Raw genomic sequence first — 25,534 nt, 5'->3', positions numbered from 1 at the left:
CACCTTCCGGAGACACCTGAAACCCCACCTCTTTAAGGAATACCTAGGATAGGATAAAGTAATCCTTCTCCCCCCCCTTAAAAGATTTAGATGCACTATTGTAAAGTGGCTGTTCCACTGGATGTCATAAGGTGAATGCACCAATTTGTAAGTCGCTCTGGATAAGAGCGTCTGCTAAATGACTTAAATGTAAATGTAACGTAAATGTTATTTTTGCAACTGATCATGACCTTGACAAGGTACACTGTTTATTAAATGGTTCTTCCTCAGCTCTTTAAGGTTCCTTGGAGAGCTCTTGCCCGATAAAATAACCTTTGGGTGAAGTGTGGGGTTCTTGACATGGCATCAAATGGCTCTTCAGAATTCTAAAAGGTTCTTGAAAATGTATGGAAGCCTGCAGCTGTGTCCCTTTCATAGCACACAGCAAATCGGGCAGTCTTAGCTAGTGTTGATTTTTCAGTGTAAAGTTTCTAGTGTTGATCCAAGAGTTAAGTATGGTGGTGTAAAAAGAACCCCAGTGTTGGTGTTAATAACCAGAGTTTAACCACACATCATATTTCCCAGCATGCTCTATTGCAGGTTGATTTTTTAGAAGTGTTTGTTTCAATATCTGTTTCTGCAGGTACATTGATTGATTGATTAATGTTATGCTTCTCAAATATGTTTTATTTAATCTTTATTTAACTAGGCAAGTAAGTCAAGAACAAATTCTTATTTTACAATGGCAGGCTACCCCGGCCAAACCCTAACCCGGACGACGCTGGGCCAATTGTGTGCCGCCCTATGGGACTCCCAATTACCACCGGGAATCGAACCAGGATCTGTAGTGACACCTCTAGCACTGAGATGCAGTGTTTTAGACCGCTGCACCACTTAAAAGCCCCGAAACATAAATAAAAGCATTTTTCTAAACTATTCCAATCTGTTACTTGGACTTAATGCACCTGTTGCTGAAATGCTAGTTCCAGTTTAAATGGTTTATGTAGTGTGATATTTTAAATCCTACCCTGGCAGTCATTCTGATTGCATGTTGCAGGTGAATAACAAATCCAAATGTTGGATATTCCCACTCTTACTTCGCAAGCCAGTATAATGTGATTTGCAGTTTGATGCAGCCTGTAAACTAGGCCCTTAAAAAGGGAGTAAACTAGGAGGTTCAGGCCACTGTATTAGAGTAAAACTAGGAATATCAGGATACTGTATTAGAGTAAAACTAGGAATATCAGGATACTGTATTAGGGTAAAACTAGGAATATCAGGATACTGTATTAGAGTAAAACTAGGAATATCAGGATACTGTATTAGAGTAAAACTAGGAATATCAGGATACTGTATTAGAGTAAAACTAGGAATATCAGGATACTGTATTAGAGTAAAACTAGGAATATCAGGATACTGTATTAGGGTAAAACTAGGAATATCAGGATACTGTATTAGAGTAAAACTAGGAATATCAGGATACTGTATTAGAGTAAAACTAGGAATATCAGGATACTGTATTAGAGTAAAACTAGGAATATCAGGATACTGTATTAGGGTAAAACTAGGAATATCAGGATACTGTATTAGAGTAAAACTAGGAATATCAGGATACTGTATTAGGGTAAAACTAGGAATATCAGGATACTGTATTAGGGTAAAACTAGGAATATCAGGATACTTACTGTATTAGAGTAAAACTAGGAATATCAGGATACTGTATTGGGGGTAAAACTAGGAATATCAGGATACTGTATTAGGGAAAAACTAGGAATATCAGGATACTGTATTAGGGTAAAACTAGACCCTTAAAAAAGACCTTATGAAATATGTATTGTAATTTCAATGACAACATTCACTTAGGAGGCCACTTGGTGAAGGCCACAAGACTAAAAATGAATACAACAATCATGTCTGTCACTAGCAAACACAGCCATGGTGGTAAAATAGTAACTTGAAAATTCACTAGAAAAAAGGGACCCTGGGAAATATGTAAATAAGGCGTAAAACCACACAGCAACTCTGGTCCTAGAGGGCCGAAACGTTTCAGGTTTTGTTTGGTTCTTCATAGAACCTTCCCATTTTGTGGTTTTTTCAGAGACACTAAAATGGTTCCCGTACAGCACTGCTCTGAGGATCCATAGTTGGATTCAACTTGCAACTTTATTATTATTATTTTTTAGGGGCAGACAGGGAAAATAAAAGTTACGAAACAAAGCACTGGAACTTACAGAACCACCACACTTAATAAAAGTCTACTTCTACTCACAGGAAACAGGAACTTCTTGACTTCCTCCATGGCGTGCGCCATGCGTAGGTAAGCCTCGGGCACGGGGGCAAACACTTCGATGAAGACATGCAGCTCCATAGACAGGTGAGCGTACTTGGCCTCGCCACCTTTCCTCAGACCCTCCTCCTGAAACACAACACAGGACAGTTAGAGAGTTAATTGAGGAAGACCAGCCACCTCGGTCTGGGTGTCTGTAACGTGCCAGGTGTCTAACGTGCCAGGTGTCTGTAACGTGCCAGGTGAGTGTAGCGTGCCAGGTGTCTGTAACGTGCCAGGTGTCTGTAACGTGCCAGGTGAGTGTAGCGTGCCAGGTGAGTGTAGCGTGCCAGGTGTCTGTAACGTGCCAGGTGTCTGTAACGTGCCAGGTGTCTGTAACGTGCCAGGTGTGTGTAGCGTGCCAGGTGAGTGTAGCGTGCCAGGTGAGTGTAGCGTGCCAGGTGTCTAACGTGCCAGGTGTCTAACGTGCCAGGTGAGTGTAGCGTGCCAGGTGAGTGTAGCGTGCCAGGTGAGTGTAGCGTGCCAGGTGAGTGTAGCGTGCCAGGTGAGTGTAACGTGCCAGGTGTCTGTAACGTGCCAGGTGAGTGTAGCGTGCCAGGTGAGTGTAGCGTGCCAGGTGAGTGTAGCGTGCCAGGTGTCTGTAACGTGCCAGGTGAGTGTAGCGTGCCAGGTGAGTGTAGCGTGCCAGGTGAGTGTAACGTGCCAGGTGAGTGTAACGTGCCAGGTGAGTGTAACGTGCCAGGTGTCTGTAACGTGCCAGGTGAGTGTAGCGTGCCAGGTGAGTGTAGCGTGCCAGGTGAGTGTAGCGTGCCAGGTGAGTGTAGCGTGCCAGGTGAGTGTAGCGTGCCAGGTGAGTGTAGCGTGCCAGGTGAGTGTAACGTGCCAGGTGTCTGTAACAGGTGTGCATCAGCTCACTCACCTTCGCCTTGTCCCTCATGGAACCTTTGCCCAGTACAGAGATCTTGGCCCCAGTCTCTTCCTGAAGGCGTTTGATTGTGTTGCCCTGAGGGCCAAGAATCTTCCCCACAAAGTTGAACTGGAAACAGGACAAACAAGACAGGTTTAGACTACAGAATATCTGCGAGGTTCCTTGTGTACCAGTGTGCAGGGAAGCATATGGCTGTGAGTTCTGTACTTGTTGCATAAACCACAGTGTTTCAGTGTGGGTCATTAGTGGTGCATGGTTCACCCGCACCCACACGTAACTGCTAATAACCCACACGTAACTGCTAATAACCCACACGTAACTGCTAATAACCCACACGTAACTGCTAATAACCCACACGTAACTGCTAATAACCCAACTAAATAAACTCTTGCTCAACAGAATGTCATAAAGGGATAGAATGAATGATGTCATAAAGGGATAGAATGAATGATGTCATAAAGGGATAGAATGAATGATGTCATAAAGGGATAGAATGAATGATGTCATAAAGGGATAGAATGAATGATGTCAAAGGGATAGAATGAATGATGTCATAAAGGGATAGAATGAATGATGTCATAAAGGGATAGAATGAATGATGTCATAAAGGGATAGAATGAATGATGTCATAAAGGGATAGAATGAATGATGTCATAAAGGGATAGAATGAATGATGTCATAAAGGGATAGAATGAATGATGTCATAAAGGGATAGAATGAATGATGTCATAAAGGGATAGAATGAATGATGTCATAAAGGGATAGAATGAATGATGTCATAAAGGGATAGAATGAATGATGTCATAAAGGGATAGAATGAATGATGTCAAAGGGATAGAATGAATGATGTCATAAAGGGATACAATGAATGATGTCAAAGGGATAGAATGAATGATGTCATAAAGGGATACAATGAATGATGTCATAATGGGATAGAATGAAGGCTTCAATCTAGTTGACGTCGATACATTTCTGTCATTTCTTCTTCTTTTGCAGAGCAAAGATGTAAAAAAATTCTGCCTGTTCCCAAAACTATTTGGCAATTAGGCTGTAGGCTATTTCGCATGCGTACAGTTAGGACCTAAAGGTTAGGCTTACGCACTAGGCCAGATAGCCTAAAATAATGGAGGGGAAAAACCTTGATTTAGCCAAAATGTATAAAATTGCACAATAAATATGCATTTATGGATTTTTTTAAGGTATCGTTTTTGGTCTTTATTCCACCCACCCTTCATCCACGCAACATGTCATGACGCAGACTGGTAGAACGGCTGTACACCCACACCCTGTGGTCAGGCACCCTGTGGTCACGCAGCCTGTGGTCAGGCACCCTGTGGTCAGGCACCCTGTGGTCAGGCACCCTGTGGTCAGGCACCCTGTGGTCACACGCACCCTGTGGTCAGGCACCCTGTGGTCAGGCAGCCTGTGGTCAGGCACCCTGTGGTCAGGCACCCTGTGGTCAGGCAGCCTGTACACCCACACCCTGTGGTCAGGCACCCTGTGGTCAGGCACCCTGTGGTCACGCAGCCTGTGGTCACGCAGCCTGTGGTCAGGCACCCTGTGGTCACGCACCCTGTGGTCAGGCAGCCTGTGGTCAGGCACCCTGTGGTCACGCAGCCTGTGGTCACGCACCCTGTGGTCAGGCAGCCTGTACACCCACACCCTGTGGTCACGCACCCTGTGGTCAGGCAGCCTGTGGTCAGGCACCCTGTGGTCACGCAGCCTGTGGTCACGCACCCTGTGGTCAGGCAGCCTGTGGTCAGGCAGCCCGTGGTCACGCAGCCCGTGGTCACACGCACCCCGTGGTCACGCACCCCGTGGTCACGCACCCCGTGGTCACACAGCCTGTGGTCAGGCAGCCTGTGGTCAGGCAGCCCGTGGTCACACGCACCCTGTGGTCATGCAGCCTGTGGTCAGGCAGCCCGTGGTCACACGCACCCCGTGGTCATAGGCAGCCCGTGGTCACAGGCACCCCGTGGTCAGGCAGCCCGTGGTCATAGGCAGCCCGTGGTCAGGCAGCCCGTGGTCATAGGCAGCCCGTGGTCACAGGCACCCCGTGGTCAGGCAGCCCGTGGTCATAGGCAGCCCGTGGTCATAGGCAGCCCGTGGTCACACAGCCCGTGGTCACACAGCCCGTGGTCATAGGCAGCCCGTGGTCACAGGCAGCCCGTGGTCATAGGCAGCCCGTGGTCATAGGCAGCCCGTGGTCACACAGCCCGTGGTCATAGGCAGCCCGTGGTCATACAGCCCGTGGTCATAGGCAGCCCGTGGTCATAGGCAGCCCGTGGTCATAGGCAGCCCGTGGTCATAGGCAGCCCGTGGTCAGGCAGCCCGTGGTCAGGCAGCCCGTGGTCAGGCAGCCCGTGGTCATACAGCCCGTGGTCAGGCAGCCCGTGGTCAGGCAGCCCGTGGTCATAGGCAGCCCGTGGTCATAGGCAGCCCGTGGTCATAGGCAGCCCGTGGTCATACAGCCCGTGGTCATAGGCAGCCCGTGGTCACACAGCCCGTGGTCACACAGCCCGTGGTCATAGGCAGCCCGTGGTCATAGGCAGCCCGTGGTCATAGGCAGCCCGTGGTCATAGGCAGCCCGTGGTCATAGGCAGCCCGTGGTCACGCAGCCCGTGGTCACGCAGCCCGTGGTCACGCAGCCCGTGGTCAGGCAGCCCGTGGTCAGGCAGCCCGTGGTCAGGCAGCCCGTGGTCAGGCAGCCCGTGGTCAGGCAGCCCGTGGTCATAGGCAGACCGTGGTCAGGCAGCCTGTGGTCATAGGCAGCCCGTGGTCACACAGCCCGTGGTCACACAGCCCGTGGTCATAGGCAGCCCGTGGTCATAGGCAGCCCGTGGTCATAGGCAGCCCGTGGTCATACAGCCCGTGGTCATAGGCAGCCCGTGGTCAGGCAGCCCGTGGTCATAGGCAGCCCGTGGTCAGGCAGCCCGTGGTCAGGCAGCCCGTGGTCAGGCAGCCCGTGGTCAGACAGCCCGTGGTCAGGCAGCCCGTGGTCAGGCAGCCCGTGGTCATAGGCAGCCCGTGGTCAGGCAGCCCGTGGTCATAGGCAGCCCGTGGTCAGGCAGCCCGTGGTCAGGCAGCCCGTGGTCAGGCAGCCCGTGGTCAGGCAGCCCGTGGTCAGGCAGCCCGTGGTCACACAGCCCGTGGTCACACAGCCCGTGGTCAGGCAGCCCGTGGTCATACAGCCCGTGGTCAGGCAGCCCGTGGTCATACAGCCCGTGGTCAGGCAGCCCGTGGTCAGGCAGCCCGTGGTCATACAGCCCGTGGTCATAGGCAGCCCGTGGTCAGGCAGCCCGTGGTCAGACAGCCCGTGGTCATAGGCAGCCCGTGGTCAGGCAGCCCGTGGTCACACAGCCCGTGGTCATAGGCAGCCCGTGGTCAGGCAGCCCGTGGTCACACAGCCCGTGGTCATAGGCAGCCCGTGGTCATAGGCAGCCCGTGGTCACACAGCCCATGGTCATAGGCAGCCCGTGGTCACACAGCCCGTGGTCATAGGCAGCCCGTGGTCATAGGCAGCCCGTGGTCATAGGCAGCCCGTGGTCACACAGCCCATGGTCATAGGCAGCCCGTGGTCACACAGCCCGTGGTCATAGGCAGCCCGTGGTCACACAGCCCATGGTCATAGGCAGCCCGTGGTCACACAGCCCGTGGTCATAGGCAGCCCGTGGTCATAGGCAGCCCGTGGTCATAGGCAGCCCGTGGTCATAGGCAGCCCGTGGTCATAGGCAGCCCGTGGTCATAGGCAGCCCGTGGTCATAGGCAGCCCGTGGTCACACAGCCCGTGGTCATAGGCAGCCCGTGGTCACACAGCCCGTGGTCACACAGCCCGTGGTCACACAGCCCGTGGTCACACAGCCCGTGGTCATGCAGCCCGTGGTCATAGGCAGCCCGTGGTCACACAGCCCGTGGTCATAGGCAGCCCGTGGTCATAGGCAGCCCGTGGTCACACAGCCCGTGGTCACACAGCCCGTGGTCACACAGCCCGTGGTCATAGGCAGCCCGTGGTCACACAGCCCGTGGTCATAGGCAGCCCGTGGTCACACAGCCCGTGGTCATAGGCAGCCCGTGGTCACACAGCCCGTGGTCATAGGCAGCCCGTGGTCACACAGCCCGTGGTCAGGCAGCCCGTGGTCATAGGCAGCCCGTGGTCAGGCAGCCCGTGGTCAGGCAGCCCGTGGTCAGGCAGCCCGTGGTCATAGGCAGCCCGTGGTCATAGGCAGCCCGTGGTCATAGGCAGCCCGTGGTCATAGGCAGCCCGTGGTCATAGGCAGCCCGTGGTCATAGGCAGCCCGTGGTCAGGCAGCCCGTGGTCATAGGCAGCCCGTGGTCATAGGCAGCCCGTGGTCACACAGCCCGTGGTCATAGGCAGCCCGTGGTCACACAGCCCGTGGTCAGGCAGCCCGTGGTCATACAGCCCGTGGTCACACAGCCCGTGGTCACACAGCCCGTGGTCAGGCAGCCCGTGGTCAGGCAGCCCGTGGTCATAGGCAGCCCGTGGTCAGGCAGCCCGTGGTCAGGCAGCCCGTGGTCATAGGCAGCCTGTGGTCACACAGCCCGTGATCACGCAGCCCGTGGTCATAGGCAGCCCGTGGTCATAGGCAGCCCGTGGTCATAGGCAGCCCGTGGTCACACAGCCCGTGGTCACACAGCCCGTGGTCAGGCAGCCCGTGGTCACACAGCCCGTGGTCAGGCAGCCCGTGGTCACACAGCCCGTGGTCATAGGCAGCCCGTGGTCACACAGCCCGTGGTCAGGTCATAGGCAGCCCGTGGTCACACAGCCCGTGGTCATACATCGTGCAAAGTTCTGCCTACCATGTAATCACCATATAAATAGAGTTTCAGTGCTACTTAAAATAACAAGGGACCAGGAAATTGATTAATAATCCATTTCATAATAATTTAAAAAAAAACACTTCTTATTCTCATTCTCTCTCCTTCTAATCAGCTGCTGACTCAGAACTGGGACCCTGGGTGACCAGAATCTCTGACCGATTAGGGAACCTTACTCAAATACAACCAGAACTACTCTAGACATCAAAGCTCTGATTTAAGGAACCCTGTCTAGAGAAAGTTGGCAGTCTCCCTGGTCTAAGTGGAGTCACCTACTGTATCTTAGTCTATTCTACTGTATCTTAGTCTAGTCGCTCTGGATAAGAGCGTCTGCTAAATGACTTAAATGTAATGTAAATGTAGTCTACTGTATCCTAGTCTATTCTACTGTATCCTAGTCTATTCTACTGTATCCTAGTCTATTCTACTGTATCCTAGTCTACTCTACTGTATCCTAGTCTACTCTACTGTATCCTAGTCTATTCTACTGTATCCTAGTCTACTCTACTGTATCCTAGTCTATTCTACTGTATCCTAGTCTATTCTACTGTATCCTAGTCTATTCTACTGTATCCTAGTCTATTCTACTGTATCCTAGTCTATTCTACTGTATCTTAGTCTATTCTACTGTATCTTAGTCTATTCTACTGTATCTTAGTCTATTCTACTGTATCTTAGTCTATTCTACTCTGGCATTGCTCGTCCAAATGTCTTAATTCAATTCCTTTACTTTGGAGTTGCGTGTGTATTGTTGTAAAAGTGTTAGACATTACTTGTTAGATATTACCTCACTGTTGGAGCTACACAACACAAGCATTTCACTACACCTACAATAACATCTGCTAAACACGTGTATGTGACAGATCAATGTATCGGTCCACCAAGCTAAAGCCTAGAGCTTTTGAAACCTACACAAGCCTGCCGTCTCAGGAAGAAAAACATTACTCATCACGGAAGGAGCCACGGCGAACCACTTAACTACACTTATATTTGTCATATTTGTCATATGCCTACTAGTGATGGGAGGCATCAATACAGGTACATATTGGGAAATAATGTTTGACAATATATCGTATAGTTGTGACAATATTGCAATATTATTGTTTTTTGCACTAGTTGGCTACATCTGCACTAAAACTCCAGTATTTTTCATTCATAGCTTGTTCTCAATCATTTAAACAGGGAGACAATTCGTTTTCAGTACTTTTATTTCCATGACTGATTAAAGCTGGTTTTTCCAAAGGCTCCCTCTTGTCCCTCTGCAGCAGACATATGATGAGCAATATTTATTTTATTTTATTTTTTATTTCACCTTTATTTAACCAGGTAGGCTAGTTGAGAACAAGTTCTCATTTGCAACTGCGACCTGACCAAGATAAAGCATAGCAGTGTGAACAGACAACACAGAGTTACACATGGAGTAAACAATTAGCAAGTCAATAACACAGTAGAAAAAATAGAGTCTATGTACATTGTGTGCAAAAGGCATGAGGAGGTAGGCGAATAATTACAATATTGCAGATTAACACTGGAGTGATAAATGATCAGATGGTCATGTACAGGTAGAGATATTGGTGTGCAAAAGAGCAGAAAAGTAAATAAATAAAAACAGTATGGGGATGAGGTAGGTAAAAATGGGTGGGCTATTTACCGATAGACTATGTACAGCTGCAGCGATCGGTTAGCTGCTCAGATACCAATTTCAAACATCTGCTGAGGGAGATAAAAGTCTCCAACTTCAGCGATTTTTGCAATTCGTTCCAGTCACAGGCAGCAGAGAACTGTAAGGAAAGGCGGCCGAATGAGGTGTTGGCTTTAGGAATATGTTTGGAACATGGAACTGCAGTAAAATCACAGTATCGAATTACAATACATATAAAATCATGAGGAACTATATTTAATTTTACCTTTATTTAACCAGGCAAGTCAGTTAAGAACATATTCTTATTTTCAATGACGGCCTGGGAACAGTGGGTTAACTGATCTAGGAACAGTGGGTTAACTGCCTGTTCAGGGGCAGAACGACAGATTTGTACCTTGTCAGCTCGGGGGTTTGTACTCGCAACCTTCCGGTTACTAGTCCAACGCTCTAACCACTAGGCTACGCTGCCGCCCACTATATACATATCGTATCGGCACCTTGGGGGAGGGGGGGTCAAACAATAGTAAGTTGGCCAACGTTTAGACACTCCTACTCTGTAATCTCGTTTGACCCCCCCAGTCACCCATGCAATTCAAGCCCTGCTGCTGAATGAAGGGGAAAGGAGAGGTAGAAGGCTTACCCTCGGATACTGTTTGACCCCCCCAGTCACCCATGCATTTCAAGCCCTGCTGCTGAATGAAGGAAGGGGAAAAGAGAGGTGGAAGGCTTACCCTCAGATACTGTTTGACCCCCAGTCACCCATGCAATTCAAGCCCTGCTGCTGAATGAATGAAGGGGAAAAGAGAGTTAGAAGGCTTACCCTCGGATACTGTTTGACCCCCCAGTCACCCATGCATTTCAAGCCCTGCTGCTGAATGAAGGGGAAAGGAGAGGTAGAAGGCTTACCCTCGGATACTGTTTGACCCCCAGTCACGCATGCATTTCAAGCCCTGCTGCTGAATGAAGGAAGGGGAAAAGAGAGGTGGAAGGCTTACCCTCGGATACTGTTTGACCCCCCCAGTCACCCATGCAATTCAAGCCCTGCTGCTGAATGAATGAAGGGGAAAAGAGAGTTAGAAGGCTTACCCTCGGATACTGTTTGACCCCCCAGTCACCCATGCATTTCAAGCCCTGCTGCTGAATGAAGGAAGGGGAAAAGAGAGGTGGAAGGCTTACCCTCGGATACTGTTTGACCCCCAGTCACCCATGCAATTCAAGCCCTGCTGCTGAATGAATGAAGGGGAAAAGAGAGTTAGAAGGCTTACCCTCGGATACTGTTTGACCCCCAGTCACCCATGCAATTCAAGCCCTGCTGCTGAATGAAGGAAGGGGAAAAGAGAGGTGGAAGGCTTACCCTCGGATACTGTTTGACGGGTATGAGCACGCGTTCCTTCAGTTTGATATTCTTGACGGTGAAAAGGTCCAGATATGAGTCTCCTCCTTCCTTCTTGGGCTCACCTTTCTGGATTCTCTCGATTTCTACAAGGGAGAATTCAATTCATTCTCACACGAAATCTTACTATGTTATAACAATTTAGATACCATTTAATGTAATTACTGTGAAAACATTAAAGCCGCAATAGGTCATTTTTTTGGGGGGGATGGGGGCGACCTGACCAAATTCACATAGAAATGTGAGTAATAGATCTGTAGATACGATCTATGTGAGATATTTCTAAGCTCTCTTATTCTTACTTTTACTTTCAATTTTGTACATCAGCTCCAAACATCTGAAAATGTAAGAATTTTTGGTCGTTGAAAATATTGATCACAGCGGTTAAGATGGTACAATGATTCTCTACACACACTATACTAGATTTTATTTATTTATTTTTTTGGTCAAATAATTTCAGTTTATCTAAACTAGTCCAAGTTTTGCAACCAGGAAATGGCAGAGCTATTTCCTGCATATTGCACCTCTAATTGCCAGACCATTGACTTGTTAGAAGTCATACAGCCATGCAGGAGCCTTAAAGTCTGTAGTACAGTACAACGCCATTCATTTCGGACCGCCGCCTCACTCCCTGCGATGACAGTGTCTCAGCATGCCACACGCAAACGTGTCAACTACACTACCAGCTGGGAGCCAGAGGTCTGTTAGCAGCTGTGTCTGGGTGGCTGCTGTGTCTGGGTGGCTGCTGTGTCTGGGTGGCTGCTGTGTCTGGGTGGCTTCTGTGTCTGGGTGGCTGCTGTGTCTGGGTGGCTGCTGTGTCTGGGTGGCTGCTGTGTCTGGGTGGCTGCTGTGTCTGGGTGGCTGCTGTGTCTGGGTGGCTGCTGTGTCTGGGTGGCTGCTGTGTCTGGGTGGCTGCTGTGTCTGGGTGGCTGCTGTGTCTGGGTGGCTGCTGTGTCTGGGTGGCTGCTGTGTCTGGGTGGCTGCTGTGTCTGGATGGCTGCTGTGTCTGGATGGCTGCTGTGTCTGGATGGCTGCTGTGTCTGGGTGGCTGCTGTGTCTGGGTGGCTGCTGTGTCTGGATGGCTGCTGTGTCTGGGTGGCTGCTGTGTCTGGATGGCTGCTGTGTCTGGATGGCTGCTGTGTCTGGGTGGCTGCTGTGTCTGGGTGGCTGCTGTGCTGCACACACATTGAACCATGTGCCACTATGCATCTATTGTTCTGTACTTATCCAGCCAGTCACAACACTACTACAGTCACGTACAGGCTCTGTAGCACGCTAGTCATATCTAGCACTACAATCTGAATGATTATAAGGTATGGACAAAGGTTCCATGGTGAGATATACAGTAGCTAACTTATGCAACCTGTGTTACACCCGTCATACAACCTGTATAGTAGGCATGTATATAGCCATATCGTTCAGACAGCATTTGGTTGACATTTACATTTTAAAAAGGTGACAGGATAAAGTCACATCCGGGTCCCAGTCTGGGTCTTTAGGATGAGCTCGTGACAGATTATCTTTATCGAGGTCAGTAACATCAAACACGGCATCGGGCTGATTTAACCTCGCAGGTTGCTTTGTGATTCACTGCGATACATTTATCTAGCAGCAATGAAGAAGCACGCCTTCATGTGTGATCACAAAAGACACTGACTGGTATTGATAGTGTTGCACACGCGTCCCAACAACACACGCACACAATTTAGGAAATTACTGACTAACGCTTTTTTTTCCTCTCACAATTCAGGCCATCCGGCTACACAGTTATCTATAAAACTAGATCCGCACCCCCATCAAATGGTAGGCTCGAGTACCAGTGCTAGATTTTAATTCCAGAAGGTCCGTGTTGTAATGAGAAACACATGGTTGGAAAGGACCTATGGAGAAAACATATTTCATCATGGAAAAAGTGTCAGATCCAGCTGGAAGTCGAGGCTATACACCTTCCGGATACGTTTTTTAACAACTCACTGCTGTGCTTCTCCGGACAAAAACCTTTCAACGTCTTATCTGTAATATTTTGATCGTCTGATTTAACAGAAGGGGCGGGTTTCCAAAACACAAATTAAGCGCAGGCCTGGACTAAAACCTATTGTAATTTCAATGAGGACTCTCCATTGAAGGTCATTTTTTTGGTCCAGGACTAGACATTCAACGGTGTCCGGGAAACCGACCCATAAACACATAGCGTCTATCACTGACCGAATAGGAACAGGACACGTGTTTTTGCAGACAAACGCTACCATATATTCTTACACTGTGGCGAAACAAATATTGTTACACACGCAGTTACAACGTGTCAACATATCGACACACAAGTTATAACGTATCAAATTGAAGCTGTTACAAAAAAACGTAGCCTAGTTGTCTTTTCCACGCTCACAACTTTCGCTTCAATAGTAGGCTATACAAAATAAACAACCACAACTGGTAAGCGTTGACATGTGATTATACACATGTCAAAGTGACCTACATCCAGCTCTGAATATCATCATTTCTATCCAAAATAAACTATTTTAGGCCTACCAACCAGAGAACAGCAAACATACATTTCATTTTTGGTGATAGTGATTAGCTGTGACCTACTATAACACACACACACACACACACACACACACACACACAATAAAGGGCTGTACTGTATCTGCCAGACAACAACAAAACAGACCCGAGAGCATCCTATCATACTCCCTCTCGGGGTTGCGGACATTGGCTATAGAAAGCCCATTCGGTCCATGTTGAGAGGGAGCTGCAGCTTTGAAAGTAGGAGTTCGGTTAGGCTACTTCTTGCGCATTTTCAAGTGAGTTCGCTATTTCAGAAAGGGAAAGTTCGCAAACTCGACTAGAATTGGTTCCCATTCAACCATTAGTTTCCAACGCTTGCTAAAACCGTGTCTAGATCACGTGTCACCCTGTAGCCGAACTGCGGTGTGGTGACGGGTCGTAGAAAGGCTATGAAAGGATGTGTTGTTTGCAGGGTTTTACAGAACCGCTATAACCCGTCCCGTTTGGTGCACACAATCCAGCCAGGGTGCGTCCTTTTCAAAACGCACAAAGCAACAACAACAAAACTTAGCGCTATCCATAAAATATACATCCTTTTGAACGAAGGACGCGGCAAAATGTTGCTAATGACATTTGTTTTTACCTGCGGATAAAAGTTTCATCGCGTGCGTAAATGACACGTCCAGACTGTCTTTCTCCGCGAGGAGCTCCGGGAGATATTTGCCTTCTTGATTCTCCATTTTGAGTTGGATATCAGTTAGAAATGCGAATTGGGCAATTACAAACAAACTTCGGGTGGATAGAAAACATAAACAACAACAGTAGAATAAATAATCCAGTAAAATGATGTAATCAGTGCGTGAATATCCACTTATTCGTGCAGATTAATTTCGCTGCTTCGCATGAATTGCTCTCGCTGTTACCGCACGGCTGCTGACGAGGGCGGCTGGGTGCTCCTGTCGCGGCGCTTTGCCTGTTGAAAATGGAGACGGATGCATGCGACTGTCGAATAAAGAATTAACGGAAGTGAGCTCAGTGAGATAGGTTTACTGCCCGCTGCTTTGGCGCCACCCAGTGTCGATTTTTGCATATAAATCTTGGTGGGGCAACAAAAAAAAGTGGTGTGCATGCCAGCATATCCACTACACTACACTACACAACACTAAACAATACATTACATTACATTAGTTGCACCATAACGGTGACAAACGGTGCCCACAAATGGCCTACATAAAGCTGTCCCAACAGAAGTCCCAACATCTTACCACTGCAACACCTGGCTATCAGCAGAACCTTGTCTGGCAGCAAAACAGTTCCTTCAGCCTCATTTACTGCCTTAAAAAAACATAGCTGATATGGCTGACTTGCTTAAAGAAATGTTGTTTCTAATGACAATTTAAATGTACAAACTATGGCATAATGGGACGACAAGCGGATAAGAGGCCATACGTAATTTTGATTAAGACATTATTGAGCGAGCTCGGACAGACATAGTCAATATAACTATTTGTTTAGCACTTTTGACATGTACAGCGATAGAATTCAGAACATGGGCCGTTCTTACAGTATTCTTCCTGTACACCAAGTCAGAAATGTAGAATAAGTTAAGGGGGCATAAAAGCAGACAATGAAAGCTCTTACAATATTCAATGATTACATGTCTCTTAAACAGGCTATAGGCTACATGTGCACCACCAAGTCAGAACAGTAGGTGAAATTAAGAGGGGTAAATAGACCAAATTATTAGGGTAAGACACATGGGCTACTAACATCTTACTACACAACATACACTTAGTATTACTTTCTTAGCTACAGTATAATATGTCCCTGTCATATTACATCATTTATTATTATTATTATTATTTTTTTACCTTTATTTAACCAGGCAAGTCAGTTAAGAACACATTCTTATTTTCAATGACGGCCTGGGAACAGTGGGTTAACTGCCTGTTCAGGAGCAGAACGACAGATTTGTACCTTGTCAGCTCGGGGGTTTGAACTCACAACCTTCCGGTTACTAGTCCATACACCATACACCATACAAGGCATTTTTGGACATTTTTGGACTCACCTTGTCGTGCTGTGCTCACATGAACAGGAAGGTGGGCAGGGTGTTATCCGTCATGGGCAAAATGTGTCGTCAAAGCCTGGCATTCTCTGGATTTATGGAGCTTTGAAGACAACTGGGGGGAAAAAAACAAGGTTGAATCATGATGACGGCCTTGATCTTCAGGTCGGAGCTCTAGAATCGGATTTACAATTCCGAGTTGGATGATCATTCAATACATATTTTTTCCCCGTTTTCTTGAACTCACTGAAGTGAAGTTTTCGAAGTTCCGAGTTAACGGCTATTTTTTAGCGCGGCACAAATCATGCTTCATTGACAGCATGGCCAATGTTGAATGTTTATCATTTTAACTTGGAAAAGAGCCCCTTAAACCCAGATTTGGGACCACACAGCCACTCCACTGTACAGCAGGCTAGTGATTGCATTGCAATGCTTGTAGTTAGCCACTGTCACTGATTTCCTTCCAAACCACTCACTGTTGAATTTGCAATTTCCAAATAGTTTTGTAATGTTTATGTCCAATGGTTGATCGAGCACCAATATGTTTTTATCTATAATTTCTCTTCCTTATTTCTCTTCATATGAAGGATTTAAAAAGGATTTACCAGTAGATTGTCATCTTGATTCATGACTACTAGCAAAGATGATGAAAGTATGACGGTGACATGATCTGTCCAATCAAAGCTGCTGTACATACGTTATTTGACGTCATTTTATTTGTGGCCAATGACTTTGAGACTTCTTGGATGGGCACTTCTAATGTAACTCTATAGCAGCACCCAAGGCGCTAGAATTTTATAGCTCTTCCCTTAGACTTGGCGGTGCCGTAGTGTCCCCGTGAGTGACCGAACACTGAGCCAATCACGGCGCAACGCTCCATATCTTCTGCTGGCTTGCCCCACCAACACACAAAGCACTGAGGCAGGATGAAACACATGCATTTTGGAGCTGCCTTACTCAAGAAAACAAAAAATAGACCATGTTTGTATGCAGCGTTATTTACTAAATGATATATATTTATTTTTTACACTGTTTGCAAACTTATATGTGACAGGTATTAGTGCCAAAATACCATGCAAAAACAGAAAAAAAGTTTATTTTTCTTTTTTGCTAAAATGTGGGGCTCTGCCAGAATGGATTTAACTCATCGGTTCAGCAAAGGCCAAACATTGATATATGGATTGGTGTAGAAGCAGCCAGAATATCATAACAGTTGAACCACTGGATTTTAAATGTGCACATGATACTGCCTCCCCCAGGGACAATAAAGTCAGTAAAAGTGAAGTAGATATAACTCTTAACTCTGCTACTGAGCAGCTGGAGCAGGAGAACGGGGAAAAACATTGGTTGACTTGAAAACATACACAACGAACTGGCACAGAGAGACAGGAAACACTAGGCTAAATACACTGGCATAGAGAGACAGGAAACACTAGGATAAATACACTGGCACAGAGAGACAGGAAACACAGGGATAAATACACTGGCACAGAGAGACAGGAAACACAGGGATAAATACACTGGCACAGAGAGACAGGAAACACAGGGATAACTACACTGGCACAGAGAGACAGGAAACACAGGGATAAATACACTGGCACAGAGAGACAGGAAACACAGGGATAAATACACTGGGGGAAATAAACGGCACCACGAGGGGAGAAAATCACAAGGTCAGGTGAAACAGATGAGGGAGTGACAAAAGTATTGGGGCAGTGTCACATTTTTGGTTGTTTTGGCTCTGTACTCAAGCCCTTTGGATTTGAAATTATACAATGACTATGAGGTTAAAGTGCAGACTGTCAGCTTTTATTTGAGAGTCTTTTCATCCTTATCGGGTGAACCGTTTAGATATTACAGCACTTTCTGTACATAGAATTGTGAAGTCAGTTTTATTATAAATAAGAATTGAATATGTTTTTTGAAACACTTCTACATGAATGTGGATGCTACCATGATTACGGGTAATTCTAAATGAATCGTGAATAATTATGAGTGAGAAAGTTACATATATATATATATATATATATACCAGATATCCACAAGATATGATTTCCTCTGACCATTACCAATAACAGGGGAGGTTTGTTTTTTGGGGGATATTTCTCACTGATCATTATTTATGTTTAATTCATAATTATCTGTAATCATAGTAGCATCCCCATTAATATAGAAGTGTTTAGAAACATATTAGGTAAGAGCCAAATGCAGAAACGTTGAATAAACAATGGTATAATTGTCCAAAGGGCAGGCTAGAGACCAAAACTGGGAGGACTAGGAAAAAACTGAGACAAGGACAGAACTGAGACAAGGAAAGAACAGAAACTAGGAAAAAACAAACTAGGAAAAATAGAAACTAGGAAAAAACGCAGGTAAGCTTGACAAGACAAAATGAACTGGCAACAGACAAACAGAGAACACAGGTATAAATACACAAGGGATAATGGGGAAGATGGGCGACACCTGGAGGGAGGTATAGAGACAATCACAAGGATAGGTGAAACAGATCAGGGTGTGACACATATTATATTCTTATTTACAATACAAGTGAGCACAAAATAAAATAAAATAATCTGAAACAAAACCAAAACAAACTGTAGATGCATCCAACAAGTTTGTTGAGTCACAAGCTTGATGTAGTCATTGCATTTTCATTTTCCCATTTACTTTTGGTTCCCTAAAATGTGTGAACTATGTTAAAAAAAAACTGCTGTAATTTCTCAACGGTTCACCCGATGTGGATGAATATACCCTCACACTAAAGATGATGGTCTGTACTTTATCTCTTTAAATCCAAAAGCCAAAAACAACAAAACATGTGTCCACTGTCCAAATACTTTTGGACGTAAGTAATGGAAATATCCAGCAAACCTGAACGCTGCCGGTATTCCAACCCTGGCTCAAGGGAGGTTCCTGTATGACTGGGGATGTGACCCGGAAGCCTCCAAACAATTCATTTTAGGATCTATGCTGCCCCTCTGTGGTCAAAGCAGTCATTACTTCCCATGAATGGCTCTATAGATCAGTGAGTGGTTATGGTTTCACATTGTTGTGACTTGTGACCCACCTAATAGCTTTCACGTGTTCCTCAAACTCACTAAACTGTATTTGTAGACATCGATCAATCTACTGTGTCAGTAGCCTATAGCCTATAGCCTCTGTGTGTGATCCACTAGTAAATCACCAATGGGGACCATCAGGGTAGAATTAACGAGGACACACCGTAGCAAAACGTTTTCAAAACGTTTCAAAATGTTGTGCAACGGAAAATGAGTCCAGGTGGTCCCTCCCTGTTTCATTCTGGTTTCTTCCGTCGGGTTCCTAATGAATACAACCCAGCTGCAGGAAACCAGTATTCCAAAACTATTACCATCGACCCCCTGTGTGTACCCGAGCATGAGTCTATTTTTAAATAAATGAAAGGTAAATTTGGTGGGCAGTGAATGCTTATGGGAGGTCGTGGCGTCTACGTCCTCTCTTTAACTCTCAGCACTCAAGCTGATCTATCACTGACCATTACCATGGTAATATCCCAAATGGCACCCTATTCCCTATGAAGTGCACTACCTTCGACCAGAGCCCCTGCCGTTTGGGACACACCCTATGTTGTTAGCACTAGGGGGCTGCATGGTTGTCCTGATGGCTCTTGTCATTGACAAAATGGATGCTGTGTCAACTGAATAGCAATGGGCTCATAAAAGGAGGATGGACTTTTTCTTGGCAAGTGAGTGCAGTTCCATATAGGAAAGCTCACTCCTTTGCCTTCCGTCTGCACTTGTTCACTCCCTTTCATTCCCTTTGCCCTCTGTCTGCACTTGTTCACTCCCTTTCATTCCCTTTGCCCTCTGTCTGCACTTGTTCACTCCCTTTCATTCCCTTTGCCCTCCGTCTGCACTTGTTCACTCCCTTTCATTCCCTTTGCCCTCTGTCTGCACTTGTTCACTCCCTTTCATTCCCTTTGCCCTCTGTCTGCACTTGTTCACTCCCTTTCATTCCCTTTGCCCTCCGTCTGCACTTGTTCACTCCCTTTCATTCCCTTTGCCCTCCGTCTGCACTTGTTCACTCCCTTTCATTCCCTTTGCCCTCTGTCTGCACTTGTTCACTCCCTTTCATTCCCTTTGCCCTCTGTCTGCACTTGTTCACTCCCTTTCATTCCCTTTGCCCTCTGTCTGCACTTGTTCACTCCCTTTCATTCCCTTTGCCCTCCGTCTGCACTTGTTCACTCCCTTTCATTCCCTTTGCCCTCTGTCTGCACTTGTTCACTCCCTTTCATTCCCTTTGCCCTCTGTCTGCACTTGTTCACTCCCTTTCACTCCCTTTGCCCTCTGTCTGCACTTGTTCACTCCCTTTCATTCCCTTTGCCTTCAGTCCATAGCCGCAGGAAGTAGAGGTGCTAAACTCCTGAAAATTCACAATTAAACAAATATATTAATACAAATATATACTGTATATATTTTTTTAATAAATATATATATTTTTTTACAAAAGTAGTGCCCTGGGCCTTTACTAGTACTAGTGGACTGAAATAGATATCTGTAGCACAAACCCTACATTTACATCGAAAGGTGCGAAGTTATGGGCAAAGACAAACTAAAATGTACATTATGTACATCATCTAGGTCTGTACCTATCACTTATCAAGTAGAGTGAATAAGTGACAGAGTGAATAAGTGATAGGGTGAATAAGTGATAGGGTGAATAAGTGACAGAGTGAATAAGTGACAGAGTGAATAAGAGACAGGGTGAATAAGTGACAGAGTGAATGAGTGACAGAGTGAATGAGTGACAGAGTGAATAAGTGACAGAGTGAATAAGTGACAGAGTGAATAAGTGACAGAGTGAATAATTGATAGAAGTGACAGAGTGACAGAGTGAATAAGTGACAGATTGAATAAGTGATAGGGTGAATAAGTGACAGCGTGAATAAGTGACAGAGTGAATAAGTGACAGAGTGAATAAGTGACAGAGTGAATAATTGATAGAAGTGACAGTGACAGAGTGAATAAGTGACAGATTGAATAAGTGATAGGGTGAATAAGTGACAGAGTGAATAAGAGATAGAGTGAATAAGTGACAGAGTGAATAAGTGATAAAATGGATGTTGTGTCAATAGCAATTGGCTCATAAAAGAAGGATGGACTTTTTCTTGGCAAGTGCGTGCAGTTCCATATACGAAAGCTCACTCCTTTGCCCTCCGTCTGGAGTGGGCCAATGCCGCCTGGAACGGGCCCAACTCGGCGAGGGGTCACTAACCGGAGTTCAGCCGCCGTTTTCGGGCCGTGTTCGATCACCCTCCGGAGGGCCAAGCGGCGGTGAGAGATTATTCCATCTCAGGCAGGGGTCGAGGAGCGCGCAGGACTTCGCGCTGGAGTTCTGGACCTTGGCCGTTGGAGCGGGGTGGAATGACAGGGCCCTGATAGACCATTACAGGTGTAGCCTGAGAGAGGACGTCCACAGGGAGCTGGCTTGTCGGGACACCACGCTCACCCTGGACGAACTCATAGACCTGTCGATCCGGCTCGACAATCTGCTGGCTGCTCGCGGACGTTCTGAAAGGGTCCTGTCTGTACCACCTCCTGGCCCTCCCACTCCAATACATATGGAGCTAGGGGGGGCTGCATCTAGTGAGACTGGAGGAGGAGGCTCCTCCTGCACCAGCTGTGGCCGGAGAAGGCACACTTCTGGTCGGTGCTGGAGGAGTCCATCTGGGAGTCGAGAGGGCAGACAGAACACTTCTCGGTCACCCCAGGTGAGTCCGCACCACACTCACCCAGAGCTTCCTGTTGGTCACATGTTTTTATAAAAAAAAATCCTTACGTTTTCTCCTTCTCTCCAGCATAAGGCGCTAGTCAATTCAGGCGCAGCTGGGAACTTTATAGATTGCGGACTCGCCCAGAGGTTGAGGATTCCGTTAGTTCATTTAGACCCCCCTTCCCCGTGCACTCCTTAGATAGTCAACCGTTAGGGTCAGAGCTGGTCAGGGAGGCCACGGTTCCTCTGGAGATGATTACGTGGGGGGATCATAAGAAGTGGATTAGTCTGTTTCTTATCGATTCACCTGCGTTTCCGGTGGTGCTGGGGATCCCCTGGCTGGCTATTCACAATCCTAGGATTTCGTGGAGACTGGGAGCTCTCCAGGGGTGGTCTGATGAGTGTTCAGGTAGGTGTGTAGGAGTTTCCATCAGTGCGACGACGGTGGAGAGTCCAGACCAGGTTTCCACCGTGCGCATTCCCGCTGAGTATGCCAATTTGGCTATCGTCTTCAGTAAAAAGAAGGCGACCCTATTACCACCCCTTCGACAGGGGGATTGTGTGATAAACCTCCAGGTAAATGCTGCACTCCCCAGGAGTCATGTGTATCCTTTATACCAGGAGGAGACGTTGGCTATGGAGACATATGTCACTGAAGCTCTCGGACAGGGGTACATTCGGCCCTCCATGTCACCCGTCTCCTCGAGTTTCTTTTTTGTGAAGAAAACAGATGGTGGTTTGCGTCCGTGCATTGATTATCGAGGTCTCAATTCCATCACGGTGGGTTTTAGTTACCTCTCATCGCTACGGCGGTGGAATCATTTCACGGGGCACGGTTCTTCTCGAATCTGGACCTCAGGAGCGAGTATAATCTGGTGCGTATTCGGGAGGGAGATGAGTGGAAAACCGTGTTTAGTACCACATCTGGCCATTATGAGTACCTCGTCATGCCGTACGGGTTAAAGAATGCTCAACCCTTTCAACCCTTCGTCGACAAGATTCTCAGAGACCTGCACCTACAGGGTGTGGTGGTGTTATTGACGATATCTTGATCTACTCCACCGCCGCCGCGCATGTGTCTCTGGTGAGCAAAACTATGATGTGGGGGAGTTGTTGGCTGTGGTTAAGGCCCTGAAGGTGTGGAGACTCTGGCTTGAGGGGGCTAAGCACCCTTTCTTCATCTGGACTTACCACCGTAACCTGGAGTATATCCGAGCAGCTAGGAGACTGAATCCTCGTCAGGCAAGGTGTGCCATGTATTTCACCAGATTTCGATTTTTACGATCACATATAGACCAGGTTCCCTTAACACTAAGGCCGACGTGCTGTCCCGTCTCTACGACACTAAGGACCGGTCCATCGATCCTACTCCCATCATTCCGGCGGCTAGGCAGGTGGCACCGGTAGTATGAGAGGTGGACGCGGACATCGAGCGGGCACTAAGGGAGTAACCTGCACCTCCACAGTGCCCGGAGGGTCGTAGGTATGTACCGCTCGCTGTTCGTGATCAATTGATTTGGTGGGCTCATAGTCTACCCTCGTCGGGTCACCCAGGTATTTCGAGGAGGTCTTAGGGGGAAGTACTGGTGGCCCACCTTCGTGAAGCACGTGCGATTTTATGTCTCCTCCTGTTCGGTGTGTGTCCAGAGTAAGGCTCCTAGGCACTTGCCACGGGGGAAGTTACAACCCCTCCCTGTTCCACAACGGCCGTGGTCCCATCTATCGGTGGACTTTCTCACTGATCTTCCCCCCTCTCTTTGGTCGTTGTGGATTGGTTCTCTAAGTCCTGCCATCTTATCCCGTTGCCCGGTCTCCCTACGGCCCTGCAGACTGCGGAGGCTCTTTTCACCCATGTCTTCCGGCACTACGGGGTGCCCGAGGACATCGTTTCTGATCGGGGTCCCCAGTTTACATCCCGAGTGTGGAAGGTGTTTATGGAACATCTGGGGGTCTCGGTCAGCCTGACCTCGGGGTATAACCAGCAGGTGGAGAGATTGAACCAGGAGGTGGGTAGGTTTCTGCGGTCGTATTGCCAGAACTGGTCGGGGGAGTGGGCGAGATACATCCCCTGGGCTGAATTGGACCAGAACTCACTAAGCCACTCCTCTACCAACGTCAACGTTTCAGTGCGTGTACCAGCCGGTCCTAGCACCATGGTATCAGAGCCAGACCGAGGCTCCTGTGGTGGAGGAGTGGGTGCAGTGCTCTAAGGAGACCTGGAGGGCGGTCCAGGAGTCATTACGTCAGGCGAGTGGACGGCAGAAGAGGAGCGCTGACCGTCACCGCAATGAGGCCCCTGTGTTCAGCCCGGGGGACAGGGTCTGGCTCTCGACCCGAAACCTGACCCCTCCGCCTGCCCTGCCGGAAGCTAGGTTCGCAGTGTGTGGGGCCATTCAAAGTCCTGAGGAGAATAAACGAGGTGTGTTATCGATTATTCCTTCCTTCATATTATCGTATTAACCCCTCATTTCATGTGTCTCTCCTCAGGCCGGTGGTAGCTGGTCCCCTGCAGGAAGGTGAGGTTCCAGAGGTCCCTCCGCCTCCTGGACATCGAGGGGTCCCCGGCGTACACGATATGGGCCATTCTGGACTCGAGACGCCGGGTGAGGGGCCTGCAGTACCTCATGGACTGGGAGGGGTACGGGCCGGAGGAGAGGTGCTGGGTCCTGGTGGGGGACATATTGGATCCATCTATGCTGAGGGAGTTCCATTGACTTCCATCCAGATCGCCCTGCGCCTCGCCCCCATGTTCATCCCCGAGGCGTCACCCATTGTACGTGTTCCTGTTTTTGGACATTAAAGCGTTTTTCCCTCGAATCTTCTGCTCTCTGCGCCTGACTCCACACCCATCACTCTTCGAGTGACAAACAGCATGCCATGTGGGACTTAGGAATATTTCAGCACCACATTCTTGTTTTAATGAAAGCTGATTGATATATGCCAAATAGCGCCATGTTCCCTACATAGTGCACTACTCTCCTATGGTCCCTTATATAGGGACAGAGAGAGAGAGATAATAAAATTATGATAAACTCCCATATCTATTGGGTGGAATACCACAGTGTGCCATCATAGCAGCAAGATTTGTGACCTGTAGTCCCAAGAAAGGGGCTGTCACGCCCTGACCTTAGTTAACTTTGTTTTCTTTAGTATTTTGGTTAAGTCAGGGTGTGACTAGGGTGGTATGTGTTTATTTCTTGTCTAGGGTTTTTTTGTACATCCATGGGGTTTTGGTTTGTCTAGGAATATATAGGTCTATGGTGGCCTGAATTGGTTCCCAATCAGAGGCAGTTTGTCGTTGTCTCTGATTGGGGATCCTATTTAGGTTACCATTTTCCATGTTGGTTTTGTGGGTTATTGTCTATGTGTAGTTGCTTGTGTCAGCACTCGGTTTAGCATAGTGTCACTTTCGTTTTGTTGTTTTGTTAGTTTGTTTAAGTGTTCTTCGTTAATTAAAGAAGAATGTATTCATATCACGCTGCACCTTGGTCTCCTCATTATGACGAACGTGACAGAATAACCCACCATACCAGGACCAAGCAGCGTGAAAAGGAGGAACCTGGGAGGAAATACTGGACTGTAAAGGATCCTGGACGTAGGAGGAGATTTTGGCAGGAGAGGATCGTCTACCATGGAGGTGGAAACAACGCTGGAGGAACGGCAAAGTAAGAGAGGACAGCAACGTCGTCGGGGAGGTTGAGAAACCCCAATAAAAATAATTGGGGGGGGCGGCACATGGAGCAGCCGGCGAAGTTGAGGGGTGACTCTGACATTGTTGAGGAGTAATTGGACAAATTGGAGGAGAGTGAACGGAGGGGAGATTATGAGACATTCGAGGAGTTGTTGATGAAATTGGAGGAGAGTGAAGAGAGAGAGAGAGCTGTTGGTTTGGCTTAGTATGCATGGCATTCACCCTGAGGAGCGTGTTAGCTGTCCGATGCCACCTGTGTCAGTTCCTCGTACTCATCCTGAAACATGTGTTAACCTCTAGCGTCGAGCAATCCCGTATCCGGGAGCGTAATCATAGCCTCAAGCTCATTACCATAACGCAACGTTTCCTATTCATGAAAATCGCAAATGAAATGAAATAAATATATTGAAACACAAGCTTAGCCTTTTGTTAACAACACTCATCTCAGATT

The 25,534-nt window shown here is 47.5% G+C and overlaps 1 protein-coding gene across 2 annotated transcripts in view; it reads right to left on the bottom strand.

The window, feature by feature from the left end:
* LOC118373240 (KH domain-containing, RNA-binding, signal transduction-associated protein 1-like) overlaps nt 1–14,567 on the bottom strand; it is a 29,415-nt gene extending 14,848 nt beyond the window's left edge. For both annotated transcript variants that reach the window (XM_052469279.1, XM_052469280.1), the window contains exons 1-4: nt 14,217–14,567; nt 11,027–11,151; nt 3,186–3,302; nt 2,249–2,395 (exon numbers count right to left, since the gene is read on the bottom strand). In XM_052469279.1, the coding sequence (XP_052325239.1) occupies nt 2,249–2,395; nt 3,186–3,302; nt 11,027–11,151; nt 14,217–14,313 (486 nt within the window). In that variant the 5' untranslated portion in view covers nt 14,314–14,567. The remainder of the gene's footprint in view (nt 1–2,248; nt 2,396–3,185; nt 3,303–11,026; nt 11,152–14,216) is intronic.
* Nucleotides 14,568–25,534: the final 10,967 nt, after the last annotated feature.

The sequence above is a fragment of the Oncorhynchus keta genome, chromosome 19 (genome assembly GCF_023373465.1).
Source record: "Oncorhynchus keta strain PuntledgeMale-10-30-2019 chromosome 19, Oket_V2, whole genome shotgun sequence".
Classification (NCBI taxonomy): Eukaryota; Metazoa; Chordata; class Actinopteri; order Salmoniformes; family Salmonidae; genus Oncorhynchus; species Oncorhynchus keta.
The sequence above is the reverse complement of the archived record's forward strand: the minus strand, read 5'-3'. Positions and strand labels throughout refer to the sequence as shown.